Here is a 25,296-nt window from a genome sequence, read left to right on the forward strand (position 1 = left end):
CGCTTACTATCTCGAGGACAGAAATAACCTAACTATAATTGAAAAATTAAGGGAATACAAATCACAAAGAGGGCATTTTAAAAAATTAGTAACAGACAATGAATTTCGTAGCATAAATATAAAGGATTTCTTAAGAAAAGAAAATATAGAACTTCATTTAGTTAAACCAAATTCTCATACCGGGAATTCTGACATAGAACGATTACACAATACACTTAGCGAAAAAATTAGAATGTTAGGACTTGAAAATAAGGACCTTAATATTAAAGAAAAAATTTTGAGGGCTTTGGAATGGTATATTAATAGTTATCATTCCACAACCAAGGAAAAACCAAAAAATATTCAGGAAGGTAAATGTGACATAAAAACAATTTATAATAATATCCTTAAAGAAAAAACTAGGTCTCTCAATAAAAATAATGCTAAAAGAGAAAATTATCAAGATGATAGAGTAGAAGGTTATATAAAAAATTATAAAAGTGTTAGGCACAAAGAACAACCTAAATATATAAAACATGCTCTTGATAACATTCATTCTTCTAATATTAAGAGAAAATCAAAATTTTCAGGTAAAATTAATCTTCAAAATGCTATTGCTGACAATAATACTGACATTTTGCCAGGGACATCTAACAGTAGAAAAAATTAATACAGAACTTGGTTACTCAGAAATAAAACTGGACAATGTTAAATTAGTTAAGACTTATGATACAATTTTACATGTAGTTAATACTGAAGAAATTTCGAATATTTTAAATACTTTTGAAGCAAACATAAAACTTGCTAACTTAAACGAAAGGGAAAACACTTTACAATTTCAAGTACAGACAATTCGTACAAAATTACAAACACTAGTTCCACACAGACAAAAACGTGTCTTAATCAATTTCGTAGGCACAGTACACAAATGGCTTTATGGAACAATGGACAACACCGACAGGTTAGAAATCGAAAACCACTTAAATGTTATAACTCAAAATAATCATATGGCAATAACCAACATTAACAAACAAGTAAAGATTAATCAGAATTTTAATGAATCTTTCGTGAAACTTAAAGAAGCAATAGAACAAGACAGAAATACAATTTCGAGAAAATTTAACATGATTCGAGAATATGACAAACAATTACTTACACAAACAATTTACACTGACTATGTATTAAAATTAAAAATCTTACAAGACAACATAGAACACTTAAAAGATAACATGTATACTAACAAATGAGGAAATCATCGAATACGATATTGATTTTGACAAAATGCAAAATATTAAATTAGGGACTCTAATAGATGACAAAAATAACTTAATTCGCCATAAATATTCCAAAAGAACTTATAACATTAACAAATTCATTATTAATACCAATGACCGATAAAACTAACAAAGAATTAAAATTTACTCCAGAAAACATTGTAAAATTTAATAATAAAACTTTTACCTATGTAAAAAATACGGACTTGAAAAATTTAAAATTATCAAGCCATTGCTTAGTAAAAAGAAATTGCAATAAATCATTTAATAATATATCAGAAGTTTTGGAAATTGAAAAAGATTTAGTATTTGCCAAAAATCAAAATAATGTAAATCTTTCTAGTAATTGTGATGAAAGATCTTTTCTTCTCAAAGGAAATTATCTAATCAATTTTAATAACTGTTCTATAAATATAAATAATTATTCAATAAAAAACGAACAAAAAGAATTTAAGCATTGATTTTTATTACTAGATTTAAAGAATAATATTACAAATCTAAACAATAAATTAAATTTTGATAACATTATCCTAAATCAAATTGAAAATCTTAGCAAAATTACAGAAATTAAGTATAAAAGAAAATCTTATTATATATATGAAATTATAACATTTATATTTATAATTACTATTTTGGTCACAATTGTAATATTTGCTTGGAAGTACAAAATTTTTAAAATTAAAACAAGGAAAGGAGGAGTCATGCCAGTAAACTCAAGTAGGGTCGATTCGAAAGACGACACCTCATTTCCGTCGTCTTTCTTTTATAAAATTTAACAAAATTTTCCGTTAACTTAAAATAATAAAATTCTTTCCCACAAATTTCATAAATTTCATATTTCTTATAAATTTGCATAATACAAAAAAAACTCATAACCAAACAGTAATTACTTTCACATAAAAGCTAAAATATCAAATTACTAAAATAAAATGAACACACTTAAAGTAATTACTGCTGACCTTAAGTTAATCAATTCAATTTTAAAATCAATTATTATTAAGTTTACTCTAGAATAAGTCGGTTAACTGTTATTCCGAAGAATAAAGTTAAATAAATAAATAAGTAACTAAAATTTAAATTTTGGTGTTTTTATTTTTTTATTACGGAAAAATAAAATAAACGTAATTCGCACAGCAAATAAGATATCCATAGAACCACAATTTGCAAGGCCTGGAACCAATATTTTGCATTGGTATAAAAGCGTACAATGCGTTGTCACTTGATATAAAAAAACTTAAATGAGTACAAATTCAAAAAAAAACAAAGGGTTTAATCTTAACTAATTACTAAATTAATTTAATATTTTGTATTTGACTTTTGTTATTGTTATTATATTCTATTATTCTATTGCCATCTGCTGTATATAGAAATTCGTTTATTGAATTATTTAGTGTTTGCTATTGTTATATTTTAGTTATAAGTAAAAATAACAATATACGCACTCTGTACGAGCTAATTAGCTCTTTTTGAGTTTATATAATAATAAAAATAAATAAATAGTTGTAGGACCAAAATAAAGAACTATCAATCGCCTGTAAAACAAGTTCCTAATGATAACTCTATATTATATGGGTCCAAAATTATAGGCATTTATTCATATTCAGGAAAAGTCTGGAATTTTTTTTTTTAACAGGCCGTAGCTCGAAAACCAGTATATCTGCACCTTTAATGTTTTGGCTGGAAATTCATCAAAGAATCATTCTTGAATTTATTCAACCTTAAACACGAAAATGTATGCAACGAAAAATGCGAAGTCGATCAATGTGAAGTTCAACTACTCAATCATCAGACAGAATTACCTGAAAGTTGTATGATATCAAAAATGAATCGGCAGCAAATATGGATGCATATCAAAACCACCTTTAACCAACTATATTTACGTTATGTAAAAAAAAGAACGTTCATCTTAATGTCAATGTTGAATGTTCATGAATGTTAAAGTTGAATGTTCTTCTATATAATCATCTATATAATAATACTAGCACTTGTATTATGGTTTATTATCACAAATAAAGTAAATGAAGAGCTCAACAAGAAATTCCACAGTGTCAAACACGAATTCGTAATCGTTCATCAATGACGGTTCAAGACTTCTCACTTGCCTTTGAGAGGAAGAATATTGTGTAATAATAATTGTTCTGAATTCTATATTTTTTTACTATTATTTTCGCATATATTAAAATTACCAAAATTACTAAAATTATAATTTTTCATAATTTAATATAAACGCACATGCGTTTGCAAATATTACAGCAAGTTAATGTTAATATTTTCCCAAACATAACTTTCTCACACTATTTTAGTAGGAGTCAAATTACATATTTTTATCGATTACATTGTGTATAGGTAGGTTACGTGATAGCAACAAATTCTGCATATCGAGTTTTCGGTGGGAGCACACTTCTCCATCGTAGGGAAGTGTAAATAAACTATTTTTAGTAACCTGTCGATCTGTCAGTCTGTCGGTTAGGTCGGTTTGTGTGTGCACTCGTGGGTCTTAAGTTCGGCTGAACCGATTTTGATGAAATTTTATGTGTAAGTCTATTTCGACCATGGCACGGATTGATCAACTTTAAAAAAAGTATTTCTTGAAATTTCATATATAGGTTTTATTCGACCGTCCGCGAAACCTCATAACTTTTGGGAAAAACCAAGTAAAGAGAAATAATCAACCGATTACATTGAAATTTAATTTTTAAATTCTTTGTATTAAAACAATGAATATATAAATTTTTTGAAAAGATCGGGGCTCGGAAACTGATCTGAGGTTCAATTTTACATTTTTTACCATATCTACTTGATTCTAGAAATTTGATATTTGAATTCTGGTTGTTACTAACTGGCGAGCATTTCAGGGAATTCGGGTATCACAAAACGAAACTTTATTAAGGGCGAAATTTACAGTTTTCTATGTGTGTTAACTATAAGCTTACTAATACCGTAAAAATTGGGAAGAAATATTTAACAGGCATTTTTACAATATTCTGTAACACTTTTACTTAATTAGACAATACACATTGCGGTCGGTTTTTTTTTATGTTTTTATTTGTTTGTTAATTTTGCCTTTAGTAAATTTGAAACCGATATGACACGTAAGTTAACGTGAGAAAATTATGAACTTTATAAACGCACAAAATTGCTTACAAGTCTGTTTCTGTGGGAAATAATTTACTCCAAGTAGTATAATCTTGTATAAATAGGTCAGATTTTTAATAAATAAATTAATTAACTTCAAACCAAGCAACAAGAAGTGTTTTCACGTAAATTATCCTAGCAAAGGAATTTGCAAATTAATGACAACTCAAGCGAACAAAAAATGAATCCATAAAAACAGGAATATGTGCAAATAATAATGTACGGCATTTTCGGTTACCACGACAGCTTATGTTTTGGAAAACTTTGCACAAATTCTACCGCAACAACAATTACATAAGGACGAATGAGAAAACATTAAGAACATACAGTTACCCGAACCTGAATTTGGAATTTCTGAAGATCTTATAGCAATGTCGTTAGTGAAATATTGCTTAGTGGAACAATAAAAGGACAACCTTACCATCCAATAGTCGTGGTTTTTTGGAATATGTCAGGGCTCGGAAGCTTTCATATATTATAAGCTTGAAATTTCATATGTAAGCTTCATTCGATCGTACATGTAACCCCCTTAGTTTGGGATGAAATCAGGTGTCAGAAATTGGACGTGAATTGCGGTTGTTATGTGCTGACCACATCAGATTTTGTTTATTCGATATTATAGCATTTGTAGTAATACGAGTATAATGGCGAAATCTAAACTATCTTTAAAGTAAGTTCATAAAATTCTACAAAATATTGCAAAAAATATTAATTGTTTAGTATTAATTTAGGCGTGAAAACAACGAACGAAAGACAATTCGAGCACTTATTAAATTAATGGAAAGTAACCGCGACATTGCTGAAGGGATACGAAAATTCAATTGTTTTTGCAAAAAAAGCAATAACAAGGTACAATTGTTTGGTGTAAACCTTATTATTTTCGGTAGGTTTTGTGACTTCTTGCGGTAGCAACATTTTGGATCAGGTGGTTGAAAGCATTCGCCGATCATAATTTACAATGTCATTCGATTCGCCAAGTCCATTCGACTCGCCTAGCCATTCGCTTCGCCGATCATAATAAGGATAATAAATTTAATTAGCATAATTTTTGCATAAATAGGTGGGATTTTTAATAAATAAATCATTTGTCTTCATACCAAGCATTTTGTAGTTAGGTTTTATTTATTATTTAAAAGCATTTGGTTTGTAATAATAAGATTAATAAATAAATAAATTAGATGACAAAGTAAATTAAAAATAAAGGATTAATTTTCGCACATATACGTCTTAGATAAAGCACTTTATTATTTCGTATACTTGAAGTTTATTATATACATTGTTTTTAAGTTTGAATTTTACAAACCTATCACTAAGAATTAGTACACTGAATTGTGATGTTCGTAGTTATTGTGAACATGCAAGTATGATGGCACAGATGAATTTAATTCAGATGCACGCCTTCGTAAAGCGGCTATACTGTGTCCTTTCCATATATCCTCATTATCGTCAGTAGGTAAATTTTGACAATTAGAAGAATTATTATCGGAAGATTCAAGCTTTTCAATTTGTTGATGATGATGCAGTTGAGTTGACTGGGAGTCCTGCAATTCAAAAAATGGAATTTATTATTACTTACATTAAAGATTACAATAACATACATTTATGAAGAATGTTAGTAAACTTTTTTTATGAACGAAAAGAAATATTCAATTTCAAGATGTTGCGAAAAATTCAAAAGAAATAAAGTTAGGTCAAACCAATGGTTTGTATTGTAGCACTTTTCCCTTCAACAAGTGAAAATTCTGCTTTTAAATACAGTCTATGTACACCTATCACACTATTAAAATTATTTTCATTCATATTTAACTATTTCTAGGATTGCATATATTTAGGATGATGCATTCATGCAGTCTTTGAAATAAAGCAAAAATTAACATAAAGAGGGGTTAACATAATGCTCGATTTTCAGGTTTAATTGTGTGAGTTAAGAAAAATAATTATATTTTTTAATGTCATGGGGTTTGCCGCTAGCTTTTTATGTTTATAGAAATTTGAAAACGTTTGCGGTTTCGGAAATATAAGGCGCCAAAAAATTAAATTTTACAAATTTCAAGAGGCGATAACAATTTCAAGAGGTGAGAGGAGGTGGAGATGGAAAAAAATTTTTTCCTAACGAAATGAACTATTTGTTAATTTCTATAAGCCCCGAAAATTGCAAGCTTCTACAGGCTGGGGTCTAAAAGAAAAACGAAATCAAAAATTTGCAAAAAAAAAAACTTTAGATAACGGTAAATTTGAACGGCCATTTTGTTTTTCTAAAGCTTAGCTATAGTATACCGCGCTAGGGGAAGCAAGACGCTGCACTTATGCGTTTGCAAAATTTCAAAAATGCTTATGGTTTCATTGCAACAAATAGTTAAAAAAGGGCATTTTTAGGTTTTTGGGGGGGTATAACTTCTAGAGGGGGGGAGATAGGTAAAAATTTTGTTCTACGGAAATAAGTTTCTAGTAAGGATCTATGTACATACAAAATTGCAGCTTTCTATATTCAAGGGTGTAGAAGTTTTGTAAACAGACACACGGAAAGACGGACGGGCGGACGGACGGACAGAGTGAAACTAATAAGTACTTTTTTTCAAATTTTTTTTGGAAAAGTGCTTAAAATTATGCTAATAATAACTGGAAAACGGTTACAGTAACTTTTTTGAATATATGTAGTTCCGGTAATTCGGCATTTTAGCATGTAGTTTTACTAAAATAACAATGTATACAATGATATAGAGTATATTTTGACTTCTTCCATTTTCAATTCACATTTTATTTTGTTCATCTTAAATTAATAAAGTATTAGCAGCAAAAACTATAGTGAAATTATGCTTCTTATTACGTTTTCATTAAATTTCTTTCTCGTCTGTTTGTCTGGAAGTCAGATATAATTTTCAAAAAACTTTTAAACTTTAACATTTCAGTTCTCAGAAGACCTACCGAGCTGGGAAAGAATTTTTTGGGAAGGTCTTGATGACAGCTTCAATCCCATTGGTTCCAAATAGCTTTTCGCATACTCAACAAATTTTGTTGAAGGACGCCTGAAAATAAATTCTGCCAGGGTCCAGGCGGCCACATAGGTCTTAAAAAGCCAACTTGATGGCATATCGTTGAAGACTTCTCCGCGTGTTATTAATTACTGAAGACGATCCCTTTGCAGTCCAACCCTCAAAATATGTTCTAAAAAGGCGAAAATATAAAATTCCAAAATACAGTCTAGTGGGGTATCGATGAAAATAGCTCGGTGTGTTTAAACTTTTGTGTGAAGACCCTCCAAGACCAAGTCCCGAAATAAAAGCGAAAATTGAAGATTCATAAATATAGTCAAGTGGGTTACCGTTAAAAAGATTTCGGTATATTCTAAACTTTTGAGTGAAAGTCCTCCCTGAAAATCGATCGCTGTTTGATATTTGTTTTATTTTGTCCAAACCACAAACTATGTCCTGAGGAGATGAAAGCTAAGGGTTTGTAAGTATAGTTAAATGGGTCTTTGCAAAGGTCTAAACACGCACTTTAAATTTTGTTCGGAGACTGCCCTGAAAATCAATTCGGCTAGTGTCCAGATCCAAAAGTAAGTTCACAGAAGGCCAGAACCATCAAGTAAAGTAGCGAAAGGTTTCGGTGCACTCTAAACTTTTTGTGAAACCACGTCGAAGGAGATTGGGTGAATTTTCAAGATATTTAAAGAAGTAGAAAATAGTATGAAATTCAGGATTAACAAAATCTTCTCTTATCGAGAATTATAAAAATAAAACGCGATGCAGAAAAAAACAGTCTGAATGAAACAATAACAGTTTGCTCTTTGACAATCTAAGTTTAAAAATTTGTGTTTGAAATATTTAAAAATAACTTTGATTGTTAAATGGCAATAACTTGAACCTGTCAAACCACTCAATAGAAACTTCACGGATATTATGTGCGGCGGCCGATTTTCATGAATCTAGCCTTAATATTATATTTAGCTTTAATATTTTTCTAAATATTTAAACTTAACTTTCGGAAGAGTATGGCAGCTACCCGAATCTGTCAAGCAATTCCATCAAAACTTCAGAAATATATATGTGCAGGAATCCGACACACGACTGCCGAGTTTCATGAATCTAGCTTTAATATTTTTCCAAATATTTAAAATTAACTTACGGAGTTGTATATGATAGCTACCTGAACCTGTCAAACAATTCCATCAAAACTTCAGAAATACATCTGACCCAAAAATTGGATACATGACTGCCGAGTTTCATGAATCTAGCTTTAATATTTTTCAAAATATTTAAAATTCACTTTTGGAGTTGTATGGCAGCTACCCGAACCTGTACAACCATTCCATTAAAATTTTCAGAACATATGTGAAGTGAAATTAAACACATATTTGCAAAATTTTATATCAATCTCTCCATTACTTTTTGAAATATTTAAAAAAACCACTTTGAGTTGTATGAGAGCTAGCCGAACTCATTAACGATTGCATTATTCGTTTTTGAGTTATCGTGCGATCGAACGGACGGACGGACGGACTGACGGACATATCTTTACGACGTGCAGGGTATAAAAAACATCCGAAGGTAATATTAAGAGCCCGTTATATCAAGTAATATTAAGAGCCCGTTATATCTAAACAAAAGCCGATTAACATTTAAGAGGTTAAAGCAACTTTTATAAAGGGCTGAAACATGAAATTTGCAAAATTAATTGAGAAAATTCAAAATAACAGCATTTAGTTGAAAAAATTTATCTCTTCGGAGATGAAATCAAAATAAGAACTTGATAGCAGTATAATGGTAAATTTGTTTCGAAGATATAATGGTAAATAATGGAAGAATTTTCAAGTTTGTATACAAATCCATAGTGTGAAATAAGCAATCTCTCTTGAAAATTTTTCTAATAACATATTTTTGCAAAATCAATAATGGTCAAATTGTAATTTCAAAAGTCATAAAAATAATTTCAAAAGTTATAAAGCCATATTGTAATTTTAAATGAAAATACCGTAATTAAACATCAATAGAGTTTGTGTAACCAAATTTCATTCAAATAACAAAAATTAGGTAATGCAGACCGGAAATAAGATTTTATAAATTTTGTATGCGCTAACCAATTAAAAATACTATTAATAAACACACCTAAATACTTGTATTGAATAAAGACATCTACTGAGAGGCACATAAAATATCATAACAAATAACAGAATGTTTATTTTTGTCACTATAAATATCACTGCTATTCATAAAAACATTTTCTAGGTATGTTATAAGCTTACTAACGCCCTAAAAATTTGAAAGAAGTATTTAACAGGCATTTTTATAATATTCTGTAACACTTTCACTTAACTAGACAATACACATTGCGTTCGGTTTTGTGCTGATCACATCGGATTTTTTTTTATGCAATTTGAAATAGCTTGCAGTTTCGAAACTATAAGGCCCCAAAAATTCAAATTTCACAAATTTCAAGAGGTGATAACGAAAAACTTCTAACGAAATGAATTATTTATTAGTGTCTAAAAGCTGCAAAGATTTCAGGCTCCTAAAACGTGAGGTCTTGAAGGAAAGTTATATCACAAATTTCGAAAAAATGGATTTTAAATAACGGGAAATTTTGACGGCCATTTTGTTTTTTTAAAGTTCACATATGGTTGATAAATTTACTAATTCTACGCCAAATACGTTATATTTTATTAAATAAATCACAATCCAAAGTTTGATCCATTTAATACAAATTGATTACAAACTAATTTTTTTTTATTATGCATGTGGAGCAATCTTGTATTAAGTTTCTTTTGGAAAATGAAGCAAAGCTTCATTAAGATATTATTAAAATAGCAAATAAAAATTCTTAAATAAATTACATAGGTTTTTAAATTTTTTTTTTAATATTATCCTCGATATCCAGAATACACAAAACCTGTTTACTGCACAATTCAGAAATTTACTATCACAAATTACTGCTGAATTTTGTAATTATACTGTATTACTGAATTTTCGCTGCAAAAAAATTTATTAACATACATTATGAGATACAATAAATTATGTTATGTGATGGTAATAGGGGCCAAATCACATTTTTATACCCTGCACTTCGTGAAGGGTATATTAACTTTGGTATGGAGTTTGTAACTACTTGAAGGAGTCATCTGCGGTATTGGCATATATATATTCTTGCTCAGCGTAAAATTCTGCGTCGATTTAGACATGTCCGTCCGTCCGATTGCACGATAACTCAAAAAAGAATAATGCAATCGACACCAAACTTTCACAAGTTTTTTCTTTTGTGACAAAGACGAACCCTATTGTTAATGGATTAATTCGGACAACGGGTTCGGGTAGCTGCCATACAACTCAAAGAGTTTATTTTAAATATTTCAAAAACTAATAAAGCTATAAATATAAAATTTCGTATACATGTGTGCAATTATATTCTACGCATGCTCTAAAAATTATAATGAGATAGCTGCACCGGTTCGGGTGGCTGCCATACAACTTCAACAGCAAATTTTTTATATTCGGCAAAATAATAAAGTCAGATTCATGAAACTTGAAAGTCATGTGTCCAATTATAGGTCAAATATATTTAAGAAGTTTTAGTGGAATTGCTTGACAGGTTAGGGTACTTGCCATACAACTCCAAAAGCTTATTTTAGATATGTGGAAAAATAATAAAGTCAGATTCATGGAACTTGGCAGTTGTATGTCCGATTATAGATCAGATATATTTGTGAAGTTTCAGTGGAATTTATTGACAGGTTCGGGTACTTGTCATACAACTCCAAAAGCTTATTTTACATATTTGGAAAAATAATAAAGTCAGATGAAACTTGGCAGTTGTATGTTGAGTTATAGGTCACATATAGTTCTGAAGTTTTGGTGAAATTGCTTAACAGGTTCGAGTAGATCCCATACAAGTCTAAAAGCTTATTCTTAATATTTGGAAAACTAATAGAGTCAGATTCATGAAACTTGGCAATTGTGTGTCCGATTATAGATCAGATATATTTTTGAAGTTTTGATGGAATTGCTTGACAGGTTCAGATACTTGCCATACAAATCCAAAAGCTAATTTTAAATATTTGGAAAAATTATAAAGTCAGATTCATGAAACTTGGCAGTCGGATGTCCAACTACAGGTCAGACATGTCCGTGAAGTTTCTATAGAATGATTTCACAGGTTCGAGTAATTTAACTATAATAGGTTTACACAGGTTTAAGTAATTTATAATAATAACAGGTTAAACAATAACGAAAGGTATTTGTTATAATTCAATCGGTTTATACCGACTGAAATGTTTTTACTTGTTTTCAATATCGACGTAGCTAATTGATAGTATTTTTTAGAATTAATGTTTGAGTTCTGATTTTTACCGAAACTAACTAATGAACTTTCCAGCGAAATCGGATTGCACAAAACGTTATAGTTCTAGGAGCCAAAACTATATTTCAAGAGATATTTTAACTAAAAGCTTACTAACTTCGTTCAAATTGGAAAGAGGTGTTTAAAAAATATTTTCAAAATCTTATATTATATTATATTTCAGCTAAACTAGATATTACACATTGCTGTTGGCATTTAATCATTTTTATATTCATTCTCAAGTCATTATTTTAATATTTGATATCATATTGAAGTAACCTTGAGATAGTACAAATGGGTAGATACCACAACTTTAAAAAATTTACGTTAAAATAAAATATCATGTGACAAAAATGATTACAAATTGTACTAAATCATATTTTTCTGTGTACGCCTATTAAAAAACGAGAAAAAATAGAGTTGTCAACTCTGTGATACCCGTACGAATTTGTTATCCTGTGTGCCAATAAATATGCAATAACTGACTATGGGCACACTATGACTTCAAGTTGCCGTATTTCATGTTAAATTATGCAAAATTTCAGAACTGTGTTTTTGAAAATATTGTGTGTGCCAAACTACTTTTGAAGTCGTATGGCAGGTAACAGAAAGAGCCAAGTAATTTTAACAAATTTTAGCAAACACATCTACCCTGCTAATATACTCGTATTAGCGTGTGTGAAATTTCAATATTACAGTTTTTATAGTTTCTAAGATATAGTCAAGTAACTTTTGAAGTTGTACAGCAGAATTCAACGCTGAATCATCATCAACTCAGAATTCGACGCTGATCAAAAACTTGTAATTGCCTTGCAATCGTATTAATTGTATTGCAACTCTTGAAGAAATTTAACGTTTCTCTTTTTTTTAATTGAAAAGTTTTTCAAGAGTGTAAAATAATTTATGAACATGGGTTTATTTTGGGTTAAAATTTTTTTAGAAAAGTTAAAATAATTATAAATATCACTGTTATTCTACAAATATTTATAACCATGAACTCGTGGTACATACACGCATCAGGAGTACATCAGTATGGTGGATATAGCATCATATTGTTATATATATTATATTAATAATGTATATTTGCATTATATTAATAATGTATATAACACTATAATAAAGTGATAAAGTTGGAAAAAACTTGAGTAATTTTTTAGATGGAAGTGATGATTTGTACGAGCCACCGAAACTTACTGATGAGTTTAAATTAGACAACTAATAAAAAAACTGTTTCAGTTTTTGATCAATAGGGAATTTGTTGCTAATTAATTTTCAATTTCGACACGCACTGCTGGTATGTAGATGTACCACATAAAAATACGGATGTAGTATATGCGTACCAGGGTCCCCGATCTAATGCCTTATTCCAAGCTGAATATTTTACCATATTTTGTCGTATATTACGTGTTTTTAGCACTTTTCCAAAAAGATTTTGAAAAAACGGGCTTATTAGTTATACTCTGTCTGTCCGTCCGTCCGTGGACATGTTTACAAAACTTCTGCACCCTTGAAGATAGAAAGCTGAAATGTAATATGTCGATAGATCTTTACTAGAAATTTATTTCCGTAGAAGAAAATTTTTACCTATCTCACTCCCTCTAGAAGTTATACCCCCCTAAAACCCTAAAAATGCCATTTTTTAACTATTTATTGCAATGAAACAATAAGCATTTTTCAAATTTTGCAAACGCAGAAAGGCAGTGGCGTGCTTCTGCTATCGCGGCCTACTATAATTAAACTTTAAAAAAACAAAATAGCCGTTCAAATTTACCGTTACCTAAAATCCGTTTTTTTGATTTTAGATCTTTGATGTCGATGAAAAATTATAATTGTAAATATTTGTGGAGCACATCACAAGTCAGCATAATATAAATAGCTTATGTCTTACCTCGCTGGTTAATGTATGTTAATCGAATGAGAATTACGTAAGTTAAACCGCATTTTTATATAAAAATTTTCATATTAAAATTGCTCCGTATGATTAAAATTGGCGGATGGGGCAAATGAAAACTTAAAAAAATGAAAAAGGAGCATATGGAGCGAAGTGTCCACCGGGCATCTTGAAAACAAAAGCGAATATGTCAATTGCAATAACAGCAACGCAAAGAGGATGCCTCAAAATTTTTCGAACCACAACCGGTATACGACCAATAGAATCCCTTGCAGAGCTTGTCTGAGAAACTGACGGTGGAGTCATTGGCTGCTCCAATATAGATTCAAGTGCGAGTTTAGTTATAAAATTTCTAAACACATTTGGGGTATTCGCTCGAGAATTTATTTTGACATAGTCAGCTGCTTTCCCATGTTTTTAAAGAACATTCGATGTGCACTTGTTGTTTTATTCCAAAAGGAATTGTTAATAAATGTTAAAATCACGAAAACAAATATAGGCTGGTAGAGGTGCTATATTAACCATATTGAAACAAAATTGCAACTGGTCATTTTAATGTTCTACGTTTGATAGTGTAGCTACTTAACATTTTATTCATGGTATCTACTGCACTATTTGTACTATTGTAGTACTGAATTATCTCTACCTTCCGTTTGGAATCGGAAGATACATCTTTACCGCAATGTGCGGTACAAAAGCAGTGTAATTGCTTTGTTTTTTTTGGTACATATGAACACTTATCATCAGTAAAGCGAACAAGGATGAACAATTTTCGCGATTTTTGCTAGCTTTCATTTCGATAGGAATATAAGGCTTATTTCTTTACCCACGATAGGTAAATATCAATATTTTTTGGTTTATGTAGGTACATTTCATTGATTATAAAGTTATACCTAAGTATAGAATATTAAGAATATCACACATGTATATACATACATATTTACATATATCTATTTATTATTATTATATGACTTGTTTTGAATTAGTGTTAAAATAATATAAATTAAAATATAAAATGTATGAGCTACCCGGGCATCACGGGTTACTTTTTTTGCCTGCGAAAGGGTTAAGGAGTCTGTATAAAAAGTGTAAGAATTTGCAACAAATGCATTCGAAAAATTATTCCTTGCGAACAGATTGCCACCACCAGCAGCAAACATTAGTTAGTTTAATAAAGAAACGTGCAATTGGGAATGTCATACTTAACTAATTCATTTTCAAAAATCCTGATTTCAGAAATTAGAATAAAGTTTGCTGACAAATGTTTCTAAAAGCAATTGCAATAAATCAAAGTTTTTTCTTAGGCTTCCTATATATTGATGGCGTTACAAATAAGCACATGTTTATTTCGTGTATATATATATCCCAAGTAATAAATATATTTATTATAGTTTGTTATTTAATATTTATATAATAAATTTTGTAACTAGTAACGTAGTTTTACATTCATAAATTTTACAATTATTGAAGTTAAAATACATATTACAATATTTTCTTTTGTTTATTAATTGAAATGCTCTAAAAACTAAAACTTATACATATGTGTGGAAACGAAAAAACATGGAACTTAAATAGGATTTAAGGAGTGTAGAACGGTACAGTCACCTCCACGCGGTGCATTCTGGAAACGGTGAAAGCAAAAACGTGAGTGAAATGTGATGTGGCGGGTTGGATCTGTAGTCATATCTCACAACAACTTCTCGCTCCTGAGTGTTTTAGTCTGATCTTTGAAACCGGCCAAAGACAGACGCCCCAAATCAAATGAAACAGCATACGCCGAGCACTGCGTGGCCAAAGGTAACTTGGTTGTCTGCAGTAACCCGTCAAAATACTGGTGAGGACTCTCACCTGATTCTAGCCCATCCCTATAATTTTCTTAAATCGCTTCTGGCCATAATCTCCGAGGGGTTTCTTGGCTTGCCACAGCCACGGCGCTCCAGCACTGCAACCGCCTTTTTTCTGATTCCTTCCTTAAATCCCAATAGTGTATTGGGGATAGATAGGATAGTATATGGTCCGATTCCATAGAAGGGATCCGGCCGGGGAAGAGGTGTATGTGCTCTCTCCTTGCAAGCGCATCAGCGGCCTCATTTGCTTCCACGCCCACACGGTCAGGATAGTATATGGTCCCATTCCACAGAAGGGATCCGGCCGGGGAAGAGGTGTATGTGCTCTCTCCTTGCAAGCGCATCAGCGGCCTCATTTGCTTCCACGCCCGCACGGCCAGGCACCTAACACATTGTGACCCGATTGCGCCTTTCGGTTATCTGACAATCATTATATCCTGTCCTCGATACCCCCTTTCCAGGTTGAACCGCAAGCGCAATTCAATGGCGTGTAACTCGGCCCGAAACACACTCGGAAAAGTTCCCATTAGATTTAAACACCCCCGCACCCGTCCCAATACTGGTTTTTGAACTATCTGCATACCATCTGATAACGTGAGTTCCTACAGGATGACCTGAAAAGTCACGCTTTCAGTCTGTACTTCCAAGGCTGTACTTCCTTACAATGTCCTCCCTAGGCATCGATAGGAGCGGGACCACCCCGACAAGACGACCTCGATCCCTCACTTCGATCATTCCATCTCCATTTCTTGCCAACCTGAAAATGGCACCCATCTCTACAACGAGGTGCAAAGGGGTTAGCTTTAAAATCACCTCCATTGCCGCCTTTGGTCAAGTTCTCATAGTCCTTGTGATGCAGACGCATGTGCGTCTCTGCAATCGTTCCAGTTTCTTTCTAGCCGTACTGAGAGCCACCCTTCTTACCCATGCCACTGTTCCATAAGGAAGGAGCGGCACGACCATCATAGTGCACATCCACAATATGACAGACGGAGAGCAGCCCTACGACCTGCCGAGATGCCCGTGTAAATACAGCTTCCTTGTGACTGCGCCAAAGAAGCTTGGAATAAAATACCAACCCCATTAATTTGACCTCCGATGTTCTCTCTACAGCCGCTCGGCACACGTGAATTGTGCGCAGATGTGAAAGTGAAAGGCACCAGGGTCGTCTTGTTACCCGGGCCACCTTCAAACTTACCCCCAGCGATGATTACAATATCATCGGCAGATGCCTGGACACCAATTTCTCGACGAAGCAGCTCATCAAGGAATCCATCCACCACCAAAGTCCACATTAGCGGAGATTATGATCCAACACAGAAACCTCTCTGACACTTTCCAGTCGCGTACCAGAAACCTTACATCCAGACTGCCAAATGTGATATGCAGTACTTTTTTTCCAACCCCAATTATAAAAGTTGTGGGATTCCCTACATTAAATATTTCTACAAATTCTAATAAAGAGCCACCTCTAGTGTTGGTGTCGCTTCTTTCCCATGCAACGTGATGCGCATTTGCATCACACCCCATGATGATTTGCCTATTGCACTGCTGCGCTACTTTCACAAGACCTGGGAAGTGGATAGAAGCCGCAGATGTGGTTTTTCACCGACGAAAAGAGGCAGAGTTATACTGCAGAGCCACCAACACTAAACAGGAGCTTAGGCCCCTCATAGAAAGTTCGGATGATTGGCACAAGAAAACGGTTTAAAAGGCTGCTAGCCTAGTGCATTAATAAAGGTGAAGCTAGGGTGCTCTTCTGGAAACTATGTGGATCTAAAAAGAACAGATCCGACAGTTCGCTGAAAAATAAGCAAGCGGATCATTAAAAATTCAATCTGGAACTCAAATCGTGCTACAGGTAGGCCAAAACCATCCACAGAACGGAAAGGCTGTCCTTAAGGCAAAGGTTGGTGAGGCGCCATTAAGATCGGGAGACAAAGTTCCCTAATGTGGCAACAGTCAGAGGAAAACAACAACGCAGGACAAGGAAATGAAACCAGCGGGTCGCCGAGGAACCAACAGGCCACAGCGGTTACCAGTGCCGCCGTAAGGCCCAAACGGGGACAATCGAGTTTCAGGAAGTGTTAGAATTCAAAGTTTTCTCAGATGTCCTGACCAAGAACAGCCGCATCCTCCTTATTCAAGAAAAAATAATAGAAAGCATCTTTAACCAGCGGAATCAAAGCGCGAAGCCGCATTTTCTGGAAAACTCGATCTGAATAGGGTGGCTTGTGCAACCAAAATAGATCCTTGCGGAACACATATTTTTAATAGTAAATCATTATTCACACATTCATCTTTCTTTACAAAGTGGGTTCTGTTTGCCAAGTAGCTTTTTATTTTTGTCTGTTTAAAAAAGCAAGTAGTCTTGAATGATTCACAACATCAACTGCTTTAGTCAGATCAAAAACACACATCTAACAAAGTATTCTTCATTTAATGAGTCATAAATTTCTTCTAATATTGCTGTAATAGCTGATTCTGTTCAACTATTTTCTAGGAAACCATAGTGATTAGGGTCAAAGCCAATTGTATTTTTAATAAAATCTCTGATTGTTTTATTTATTACTTCTTTTATTTATTACTTTTTAGAAAATCTGGAAATACTCTGTTTGTAAATGCATTACTAATGATATTCGCCAGCGGCTGTTTTATTATATCAATTAAAACTTGTAAATCTTTAACTGTAATTTGTTTTCCGTAACGGGCTTAAGAAATAATATTTTATTCTTGTATTACGGAGAATTCTGATTGTGCTTAAAGTGTTATTTTTAATATTACCGACCGTATTGTGTAAACAATAGGTAGGTTATGTGATGGCAACAAATTTTGCATATCCAGTTTTCGGTGGGAACGTTCATAGTAGGGAAGTGTAAATAAACTATTTTTAGCAACCTGTCGGTCTGTCGGTCTGTGTGTGCATGCGTGTATCTCAAGTTCGGCTGAACCGATTTTGATGAAATTTTATATGTAAGTTTATTTCCACCGTGGCATGAATTGATCAACTTTTGGTATATATCAGGCCTCGGGAACTGCACTTTTCAGCGGGCCTGTTTTACATTTTTGAACATTTTGAAGAAAATATTCAACCGATTTACTTGAAATTTTATATATAAGCTCAGCTCGACCGTCCGCAAAAATAAATTCCTATGTTTTGGAAGAAATCATGCACCGGCAACTAGACGTTTACTACGGGCCAAATATACATTTTTGTGTATATAAAGAGATATAATCAACCGATTTCATTGAAATTTAATATATGAATTCCTCATATTAAAGCAATGAACATATAACTTTTTTGGAAAGATCAGGGCTCGAGAACTGATTTGCGGGCCGATTTTACATTTTTCACCATATCCACAGTACAAATTGATGGAATTTCTTGAAATTTGATATTTGAGTTCTGATTGTTACCGAAACTAACTGGCGAGCATTTCAGGGAATTCAGGTAGCACAAAGCGAAACACTACTAAGAGCCAAATTTACATTTTTCTAAGTATGTTAACTATAAGCTTACTAATGTCCTAAAAATTGGAAAGAAGTATTTAACAGACATTTTTATAATATTCTGTAACACTTTCATTTAACTAGACCATACACAATTTCATTTAAAAACTCATTCAAAGCTTTCATTGTGTCATTTATTTTATTCGTTTTATATTTTTTAACGCGTTTTTATTCATAACATTCAAGATATGTTTAGTTTTATCAGTTTTGGTGTGGCTGACTGTGACATTTAAAACTTTCCACAATTTTCTTGAATCACTAAAAGCTTTTTCAATACTTTGATAGATATAGTTTTTACCACTTTTCCAAAAAATTTTTTGAAAAAAGTGCTTATTAGTTTCACTCTGTCCGTCCGTCCGTGGAGACTTTTTTTGTTTACAAAACTTCTACACCCTTAAAGATAGAAAGCTGAAATTTCATATGTACATAGATCTTCACTAGAAACTTATTTCCGTAGAACAAAAGTTTTACCTATCTCCCCCCCTCTGGAAGTTATACTCCCCCGAAACTCGAAAAATGGCCTTTTTTAAATATTTGTTGCAATGAAACTATAAGCATTTTTGAAATTTTGCAAACGCTGAAATTTTATATCTGCATAGACCTTTACCAGAAACTTATTTTCGTATAACGAAATTTTTACCTATCTTCTCCCCTCAAAGACTTATACCTTCCTCAAAACCCTAAAAATGCCATTTTTCAACTATTTATTGTAGTAGAACCATATGCATATTTTAAATTTTGCAAGCTCAAAAAAGCTGTGAATTGCTTCTTCTATCGCGGCATACTATATTTGAACTTTAGAAAAACAAAATGGTTGTTAAAATTTACCGCTATCTAAAATCCGTTTTTTTTTTCAAATTTCTAATATCATTTTTCTTCTAAACCCCAGGTTGCAGAAATCTGAAATTTTAACAGCTTTCTGACATTGATAAATACTTCATTTCGTTAAAAGAAATTTTTTTTCCACCTCCAGCCCCTTTAAAATTATCGCCTCTCGAAATTCATAAAATTTCAATATTTGCGAGATCGCAAGCTTTTTCAAATTTCTGTTAACTCAGAAATCTAACGGTAAATTCCATGTCATTAAAAAATATAATTATTTTTCTTAACTCACACAATTAACGCTATAAAACGAGCATTATGTTAACCCCACTATATATTAATTTTTGGTTTATTTCAAAAACTACATAAATCGTTAATCCTAAATATATGCAATTCTAGAAATAGTTCCGTTTATGAATGAAAATAGTTTTAATAGTGTGGTGTATATACATAGACTGTATTTAAAAGCAGTATTTTCATTTGTTGAAGGGAAAAGTGCTACAATACAAACTATTGGTTTGACCTATTTTCCTTTTAAAATTTAATAAAATCATTAAGCCTCTAGGTTCATTTTTTGCACAATTGAAACTACCATTTACAATATTTACCAAAGACGTCTGAAGACAACAATTTTTACTGACTGCATTGTGTATACAATAGGTAGGTTACGTGATGGTAAGAAATTTTGCATATCGATTTTTCGGTGGGAACGCACTTCTCTATGTTAGGGAAGTGTAAATAAACTATTTATAGCAACCTGTCGGTCCGTCGGTCTGTGTGTGCACGCTTGTGTATTTCAAGTTCTGCTGAACCAATTTTCATGAAATTTTATATGTGAGTTTGTTTTGGCTATGTCACGAGTTGTGAAATTTAAAAAAGCTTGCGGCTTCGGAAATATAAGGTGTCAAAAATTCAAATTTTTTTAATTTCAAGAGGCGATAATTTAAGAGGGGGTGGAGATGGAAAAAAGTTTTTTTCTAACGAAATAAAGCATTTCTTAGTGTCTAAAATGAATAGAATTTCAGGCTTCTACAGGCTGGGATCTAGAAGAAAAACGACATCAAAATTTTGGGAAAAACGGACTTTAGATAACGGTAAATTTGAACGGCCATTTTGCTTTTCTAAAGTTTAACTATAGCATGCTGCGCTAGGGGAAGCAAGCCTTGCCTGCCTTTCTGCCTTTGCAAAATTTGAAAAATGCTTATGGTTTCACTGCATTAAATAGTTGAAAAATGGGATTTTTAGGGTCTTGGGGGGGCATAACTTCTAGACGGGGTAAGATAGGTTTTGTTCTAGGGAAATAAGTTTCTAGTAAAGATCTATGTATGTATTAAATTTCAGCTTTCGAACTTCAAGGGACGGACACACATACAACGGGACGGACTGTCGGAAGGACGAACTGACAGAGTGAAACTAATAAGCACTTTTTTCAAAAAAATTTTTCAAAAAAACTCAATTAAAAATTATTACACATTTACAAAATATATACCTAAGATTTCTTTAACATTTGTGAGATAAAAATTTAATACTTAAGCAAATAAAAAAATCTGATGTGGTCAGCACATACCCGAGCGTAATGTGTATTGTCTTGTTAAAATGTTAAAGAATATTATTAAAATGCATGTTAAAAACTTCTTTCTGATTTTTACGGCATTAGTAAGCTTAACTTACCTAGAAAAATGTACATTTGGCTCTTAGTAGAGTTTCGTTTTGTGCTACCCGAATTCACTGAATGCAGCTTATATATGAAATTTCAAGTAAAACTGTTGAATATTTTATTAAAAATTATAAAAAATATAAAACAGGCCCGTTAAAAAGTCCAGCTCTCGAGGGTCGTACCATAGGCAAAATAAACTTATATATAAAATTTCATCAAAATCGGTTCAGTCGAATTTGAAATACGCGTGTACACACAAAGACAGACAAACCTGCAGGTTGTCAAAAATAGTTTATTTACACTTCCCTACTATGGAGAAGTGCGTTCGCACCGAAAACTCGATATGCAAAATTTGCTGCTATCACATAGCCTACTATATTGTATACACAATGCGGTCGATAGCAAGATAGAGAAATACAGAATAAATTATTATCTTATAGATTTATTGTTCAACCCTATTCTTCAGTTGCTGAAGAAGTTATCACTTTTGCTTTAACTGTTTGATTTCATTTTTCTTTCAAAAATGTTATGACAATTTTTATACCCTGCACTTCGTGAAGGGTATATTAACTTTGGTATGGAGTTTGTAACTACTTGAAGGAGTCATCTGCGGTATGGACATATATATATATATTCTTGCTCAGCGTAAAATTCTGAGTCGATTTAGACATGTCCGTCTGTCCGTCCGTCCGTCCGTCCGTCCGTCCGTCCGTCCGTCCGTCCGTCCGATCGCACGATAACTCAAAAACGCATAATGCAATCGACACCAAACTTTCACAAGTTTTTTCTTTTGTACCAAGGACGAGCCCTATTGTTATTGGACTAATTCGGACAACGGGTTCGGGTAGCTGCCATACAACTCAAAGAGTTTATTTTAAATATTTCAAAAACTAATAAAGGTATAAATATAAAATTTTGTATACATGTGTCCAATTATATTCTACACATGCTCTAAAAATTATAATGGGGTAGCTGCACCGGTTCGGGTGGCTGCCATACAACTCCAACAGCAAATTTTTTATATTCGGCAAAATAATAAAGTCAGATTCATGAAACTTGGCAGTCATGTGTCTAATTATAGGTCAAATATATTTCTGAAGTTTTAGAGGAATCGCTTGACAGGTTCGGGTACCTGACATACAACTCCAGAAGCAAATTTTAAATATTTAGAAAAATAATAAAGTCAGATTCATGAAACTTGGCAATCATGTGTCCAATTATGGCTCAAATATATTTCTGAAGTTTTGGTGGAATTGCTCGACAGGTTCGAGTAGCTCCCATACAAGTCTAAAAGCTTATTTTAAATATTTGGAAAAATAATAAAGTCAAATTCATGAGACTTGGCAGTCGTGTGTCCAATTATAGGTCAGACATATTTCTAAAGTTTTGGTGCGATTGCTTGACAGGTTCGAGTAGCTCCCATGCAAGTCTAAAAGCTTAATCTTAATATTTGGAAAAATAATAAAGTCAGATTCATGAAACTTGGCAGTTGTGTGTCCGATTATAGATCAAATATATTTGTGAAGTTTTGATGGAATTGCTTGACAGGTTCGGGTACTTGCCATACAACTCCAAAAGCTTATTTTACATATTTGGAAAAATAATAAAGTCAGATTCATGAAACTTGGCAGTTGTATGTCGAGTTATAGGTCACATATATTTCTGAAGTTTTGGTGGAATTGCTTAACAGATTCGAGTAGATCCCATACAAGTTTAAAAGCTTATTCTTAATATTTGAAAAAATAATAAAGTCAGATTCATGAAACTTGGCAGTTGTGTGTCCCATTATAGATCTGATATATTTGTGAAGTTTTGGTGGAATTGCTTGGCAGGTTCAGGTACTTACCATACAACTCCAAAAGCTAATTTTAAATATTTGGAAAAATTATAAGGTCAGATTCATGAAACTTGGCAGTCGGATGTCCAATTATGGGTCAGACATGTCCGTGAAGTTTCTATAGAATGATTTTAGAGGTTCAAGTAATTGCTACACAATAACGAAAGGTGCAGGGTATAATTCAATCGGTTTATACCGACTGAAACGTTTTTACTTGTTTCTTCATTGGATGTGCGTAGGTGTACACATAAATGATATAGCTATTAATGTCTTTACATCTAACAAGACGCAATGCGAAATACTACGAATTTTTGGCTTCGTTCTTGTTATACCCTGCACTTCGTGAAGGGTATATTAATTTTGATATGGAGTTTGTAACTACTTGAAGGAGTCATCTGCGGTATGGACATATATATATATTCTTGCTCAGCGTAAAATTCTGAGTCGATTTAGACATGCCCGTCCGTCCGTCCGTCCGTCCGATCGCACGATAACTCAAAAACGAATAATGCAATCGACACCAAACTTTCACAAGTTTTTTCTTTTGTGCCAAGGACGAACCCTATTGTTATTGGATTAAGTCGGACAACGGGTTCGGGTAGCTGCCATACAACTCCAAGAGTTTATTTTAAATATTTCAAAAACTAATAAAGCTATAAATTTAAAATTTTGTATAAATGTGTCCAATTATATTCTACACATGCTCTAAAAATTATAATGGGGTAGCTGCACCGGTTCGGGTGGCTGCCATACAACTCCAACAGCAAATTTTTTATATTCGGCAAAATAATAAAGTCAGATCCATGAAACTTGGCAGTCATGTGTCTAATTATAGGTCAAATATATTTCTGAAGTTTTAGAGGAATCGCTTGACAGGTTCGGGTACCTGACATACAACTCCAGAAGCAAATTTTAAATATTTAGAAAAATAATAAAGTCAGATTCATGAAACTTGGCAATCATGTGTCCAATTATGGCTCAAATATATTTCTGAAGTTTTGGTGGAATTGCTCGACAGGTTCGAGTAGCTCCCATACAAGTCTAAAAGCTTATTTTAAATATTTGGAAAAATAATAAAGTCAAATTCATGAGACTTGGCAGTCGTGTGTCCAATTATAGGTCAGACATATTTCTAAAGTTTTGGTGCGATTGCTTGACAGGTTCGAGTAGCTCCCATGCAAGTCTAAAAGCTTAATCTTAATATTTGGAAAAATAATAAAGTCAGATTCATGAAACTTGGCAGTTGTGTGTCCGATTATAGATCAAATATATTTGTGAAGTTTTAATGGAATTGCTTGACAGGTTCGGGTACTTGCCATACAACTCCAAAAGCTTATTTTACATATTTGGAAAAATAATAAAGTCAGATTCATGAAACTTGGCAGTTGTATGTCGAGTTATAGGTCACATATATTTCTGAAGTTTTGGTGGAATTGCTTAACAGATTCGAGTAGATCCCATACAAGTTTAAAAGCTTATTCTTAATATTTGAAAAAATAATAAAGTCAGATTCATGAAACTTGGCAGTTGTGTGTCCCATTATAGATCTGATATATTTGTGAAGTTTTGGTGGAATTGCTTGGCAGGTTCAGGTACTTACCATACAACTCCAAAAGCTAATTTTAAATATTTGGAAAAATTATAAGGTCAGATTCATGAAACTTGGCAGTCGGATGTCCAATTATGGGTCAGACATGTCCGTGAAGTTTCTATAGAATGATTTTAGAGGTTCAAGTAATTGCTACACAATAACGAAAGGTGCAGGGTATAATTCAATCGGTTTATACCGACTGAAACGTTTTTACTTGTTTCTTCATTGGATGTGCGTAGGTGTACACATAAATGATATAGCTATTAATGTCTTTACATCTAACAAGACGCAATGCGAAATACTACGAATTTTTGGCTTCGTTCTTGTTATACCCTGCACTTCGTGAAGGGTATATTAATTTTGATATGGAGTTTGTAACTACTTGAAGGAGTCATCTGCGGTATGGACATATATATATATTCTT

General features: G+C 32.5%; 1 protein-coding gene across 1 annotated transcript in view; it reads right to left on the reverse strand.

Annotated features, from left to right (window-relative positions):
- Window positions 1–5,624: 5,624 nt before the first annotated feature.
- Window positions 5,625–25,296, reverse strand: part of LOC129614972 (homeobox protein orthopedia-like) — a 79,561-nt gene continuing 59,889 nt past the window's right edge. The window contains exon 5 of the mRNA XM_055529970.1: window positions 5,625–5,929. Coding sequence (XP_055385945.1) covers window positions 5,705–5,929 — 225 coding nt within the window. The 3' untranslated portion in view covers window positions 5,625–5,704. The remainder of the gene's footprint in view (window positions 5,930–25,296) is intronic.

This window comes from Condylostylus longicornis, unplaced genomic scaffold (genome assembly GCF_029603195.1).
Source record: "Condylostylus longicornis isolate FDR11 unplaced genomic scaffold, ASM2960319v2 ptg000132l, whole genome shotgun sequence".
Taxonomy (NCBI): domain Eukaryota; kingdom Metazoa; phylum Arthropoda; class Insecta; order Diptera; family Dolichopodidae; genus Condylostylus; species Condylostylus longicornis.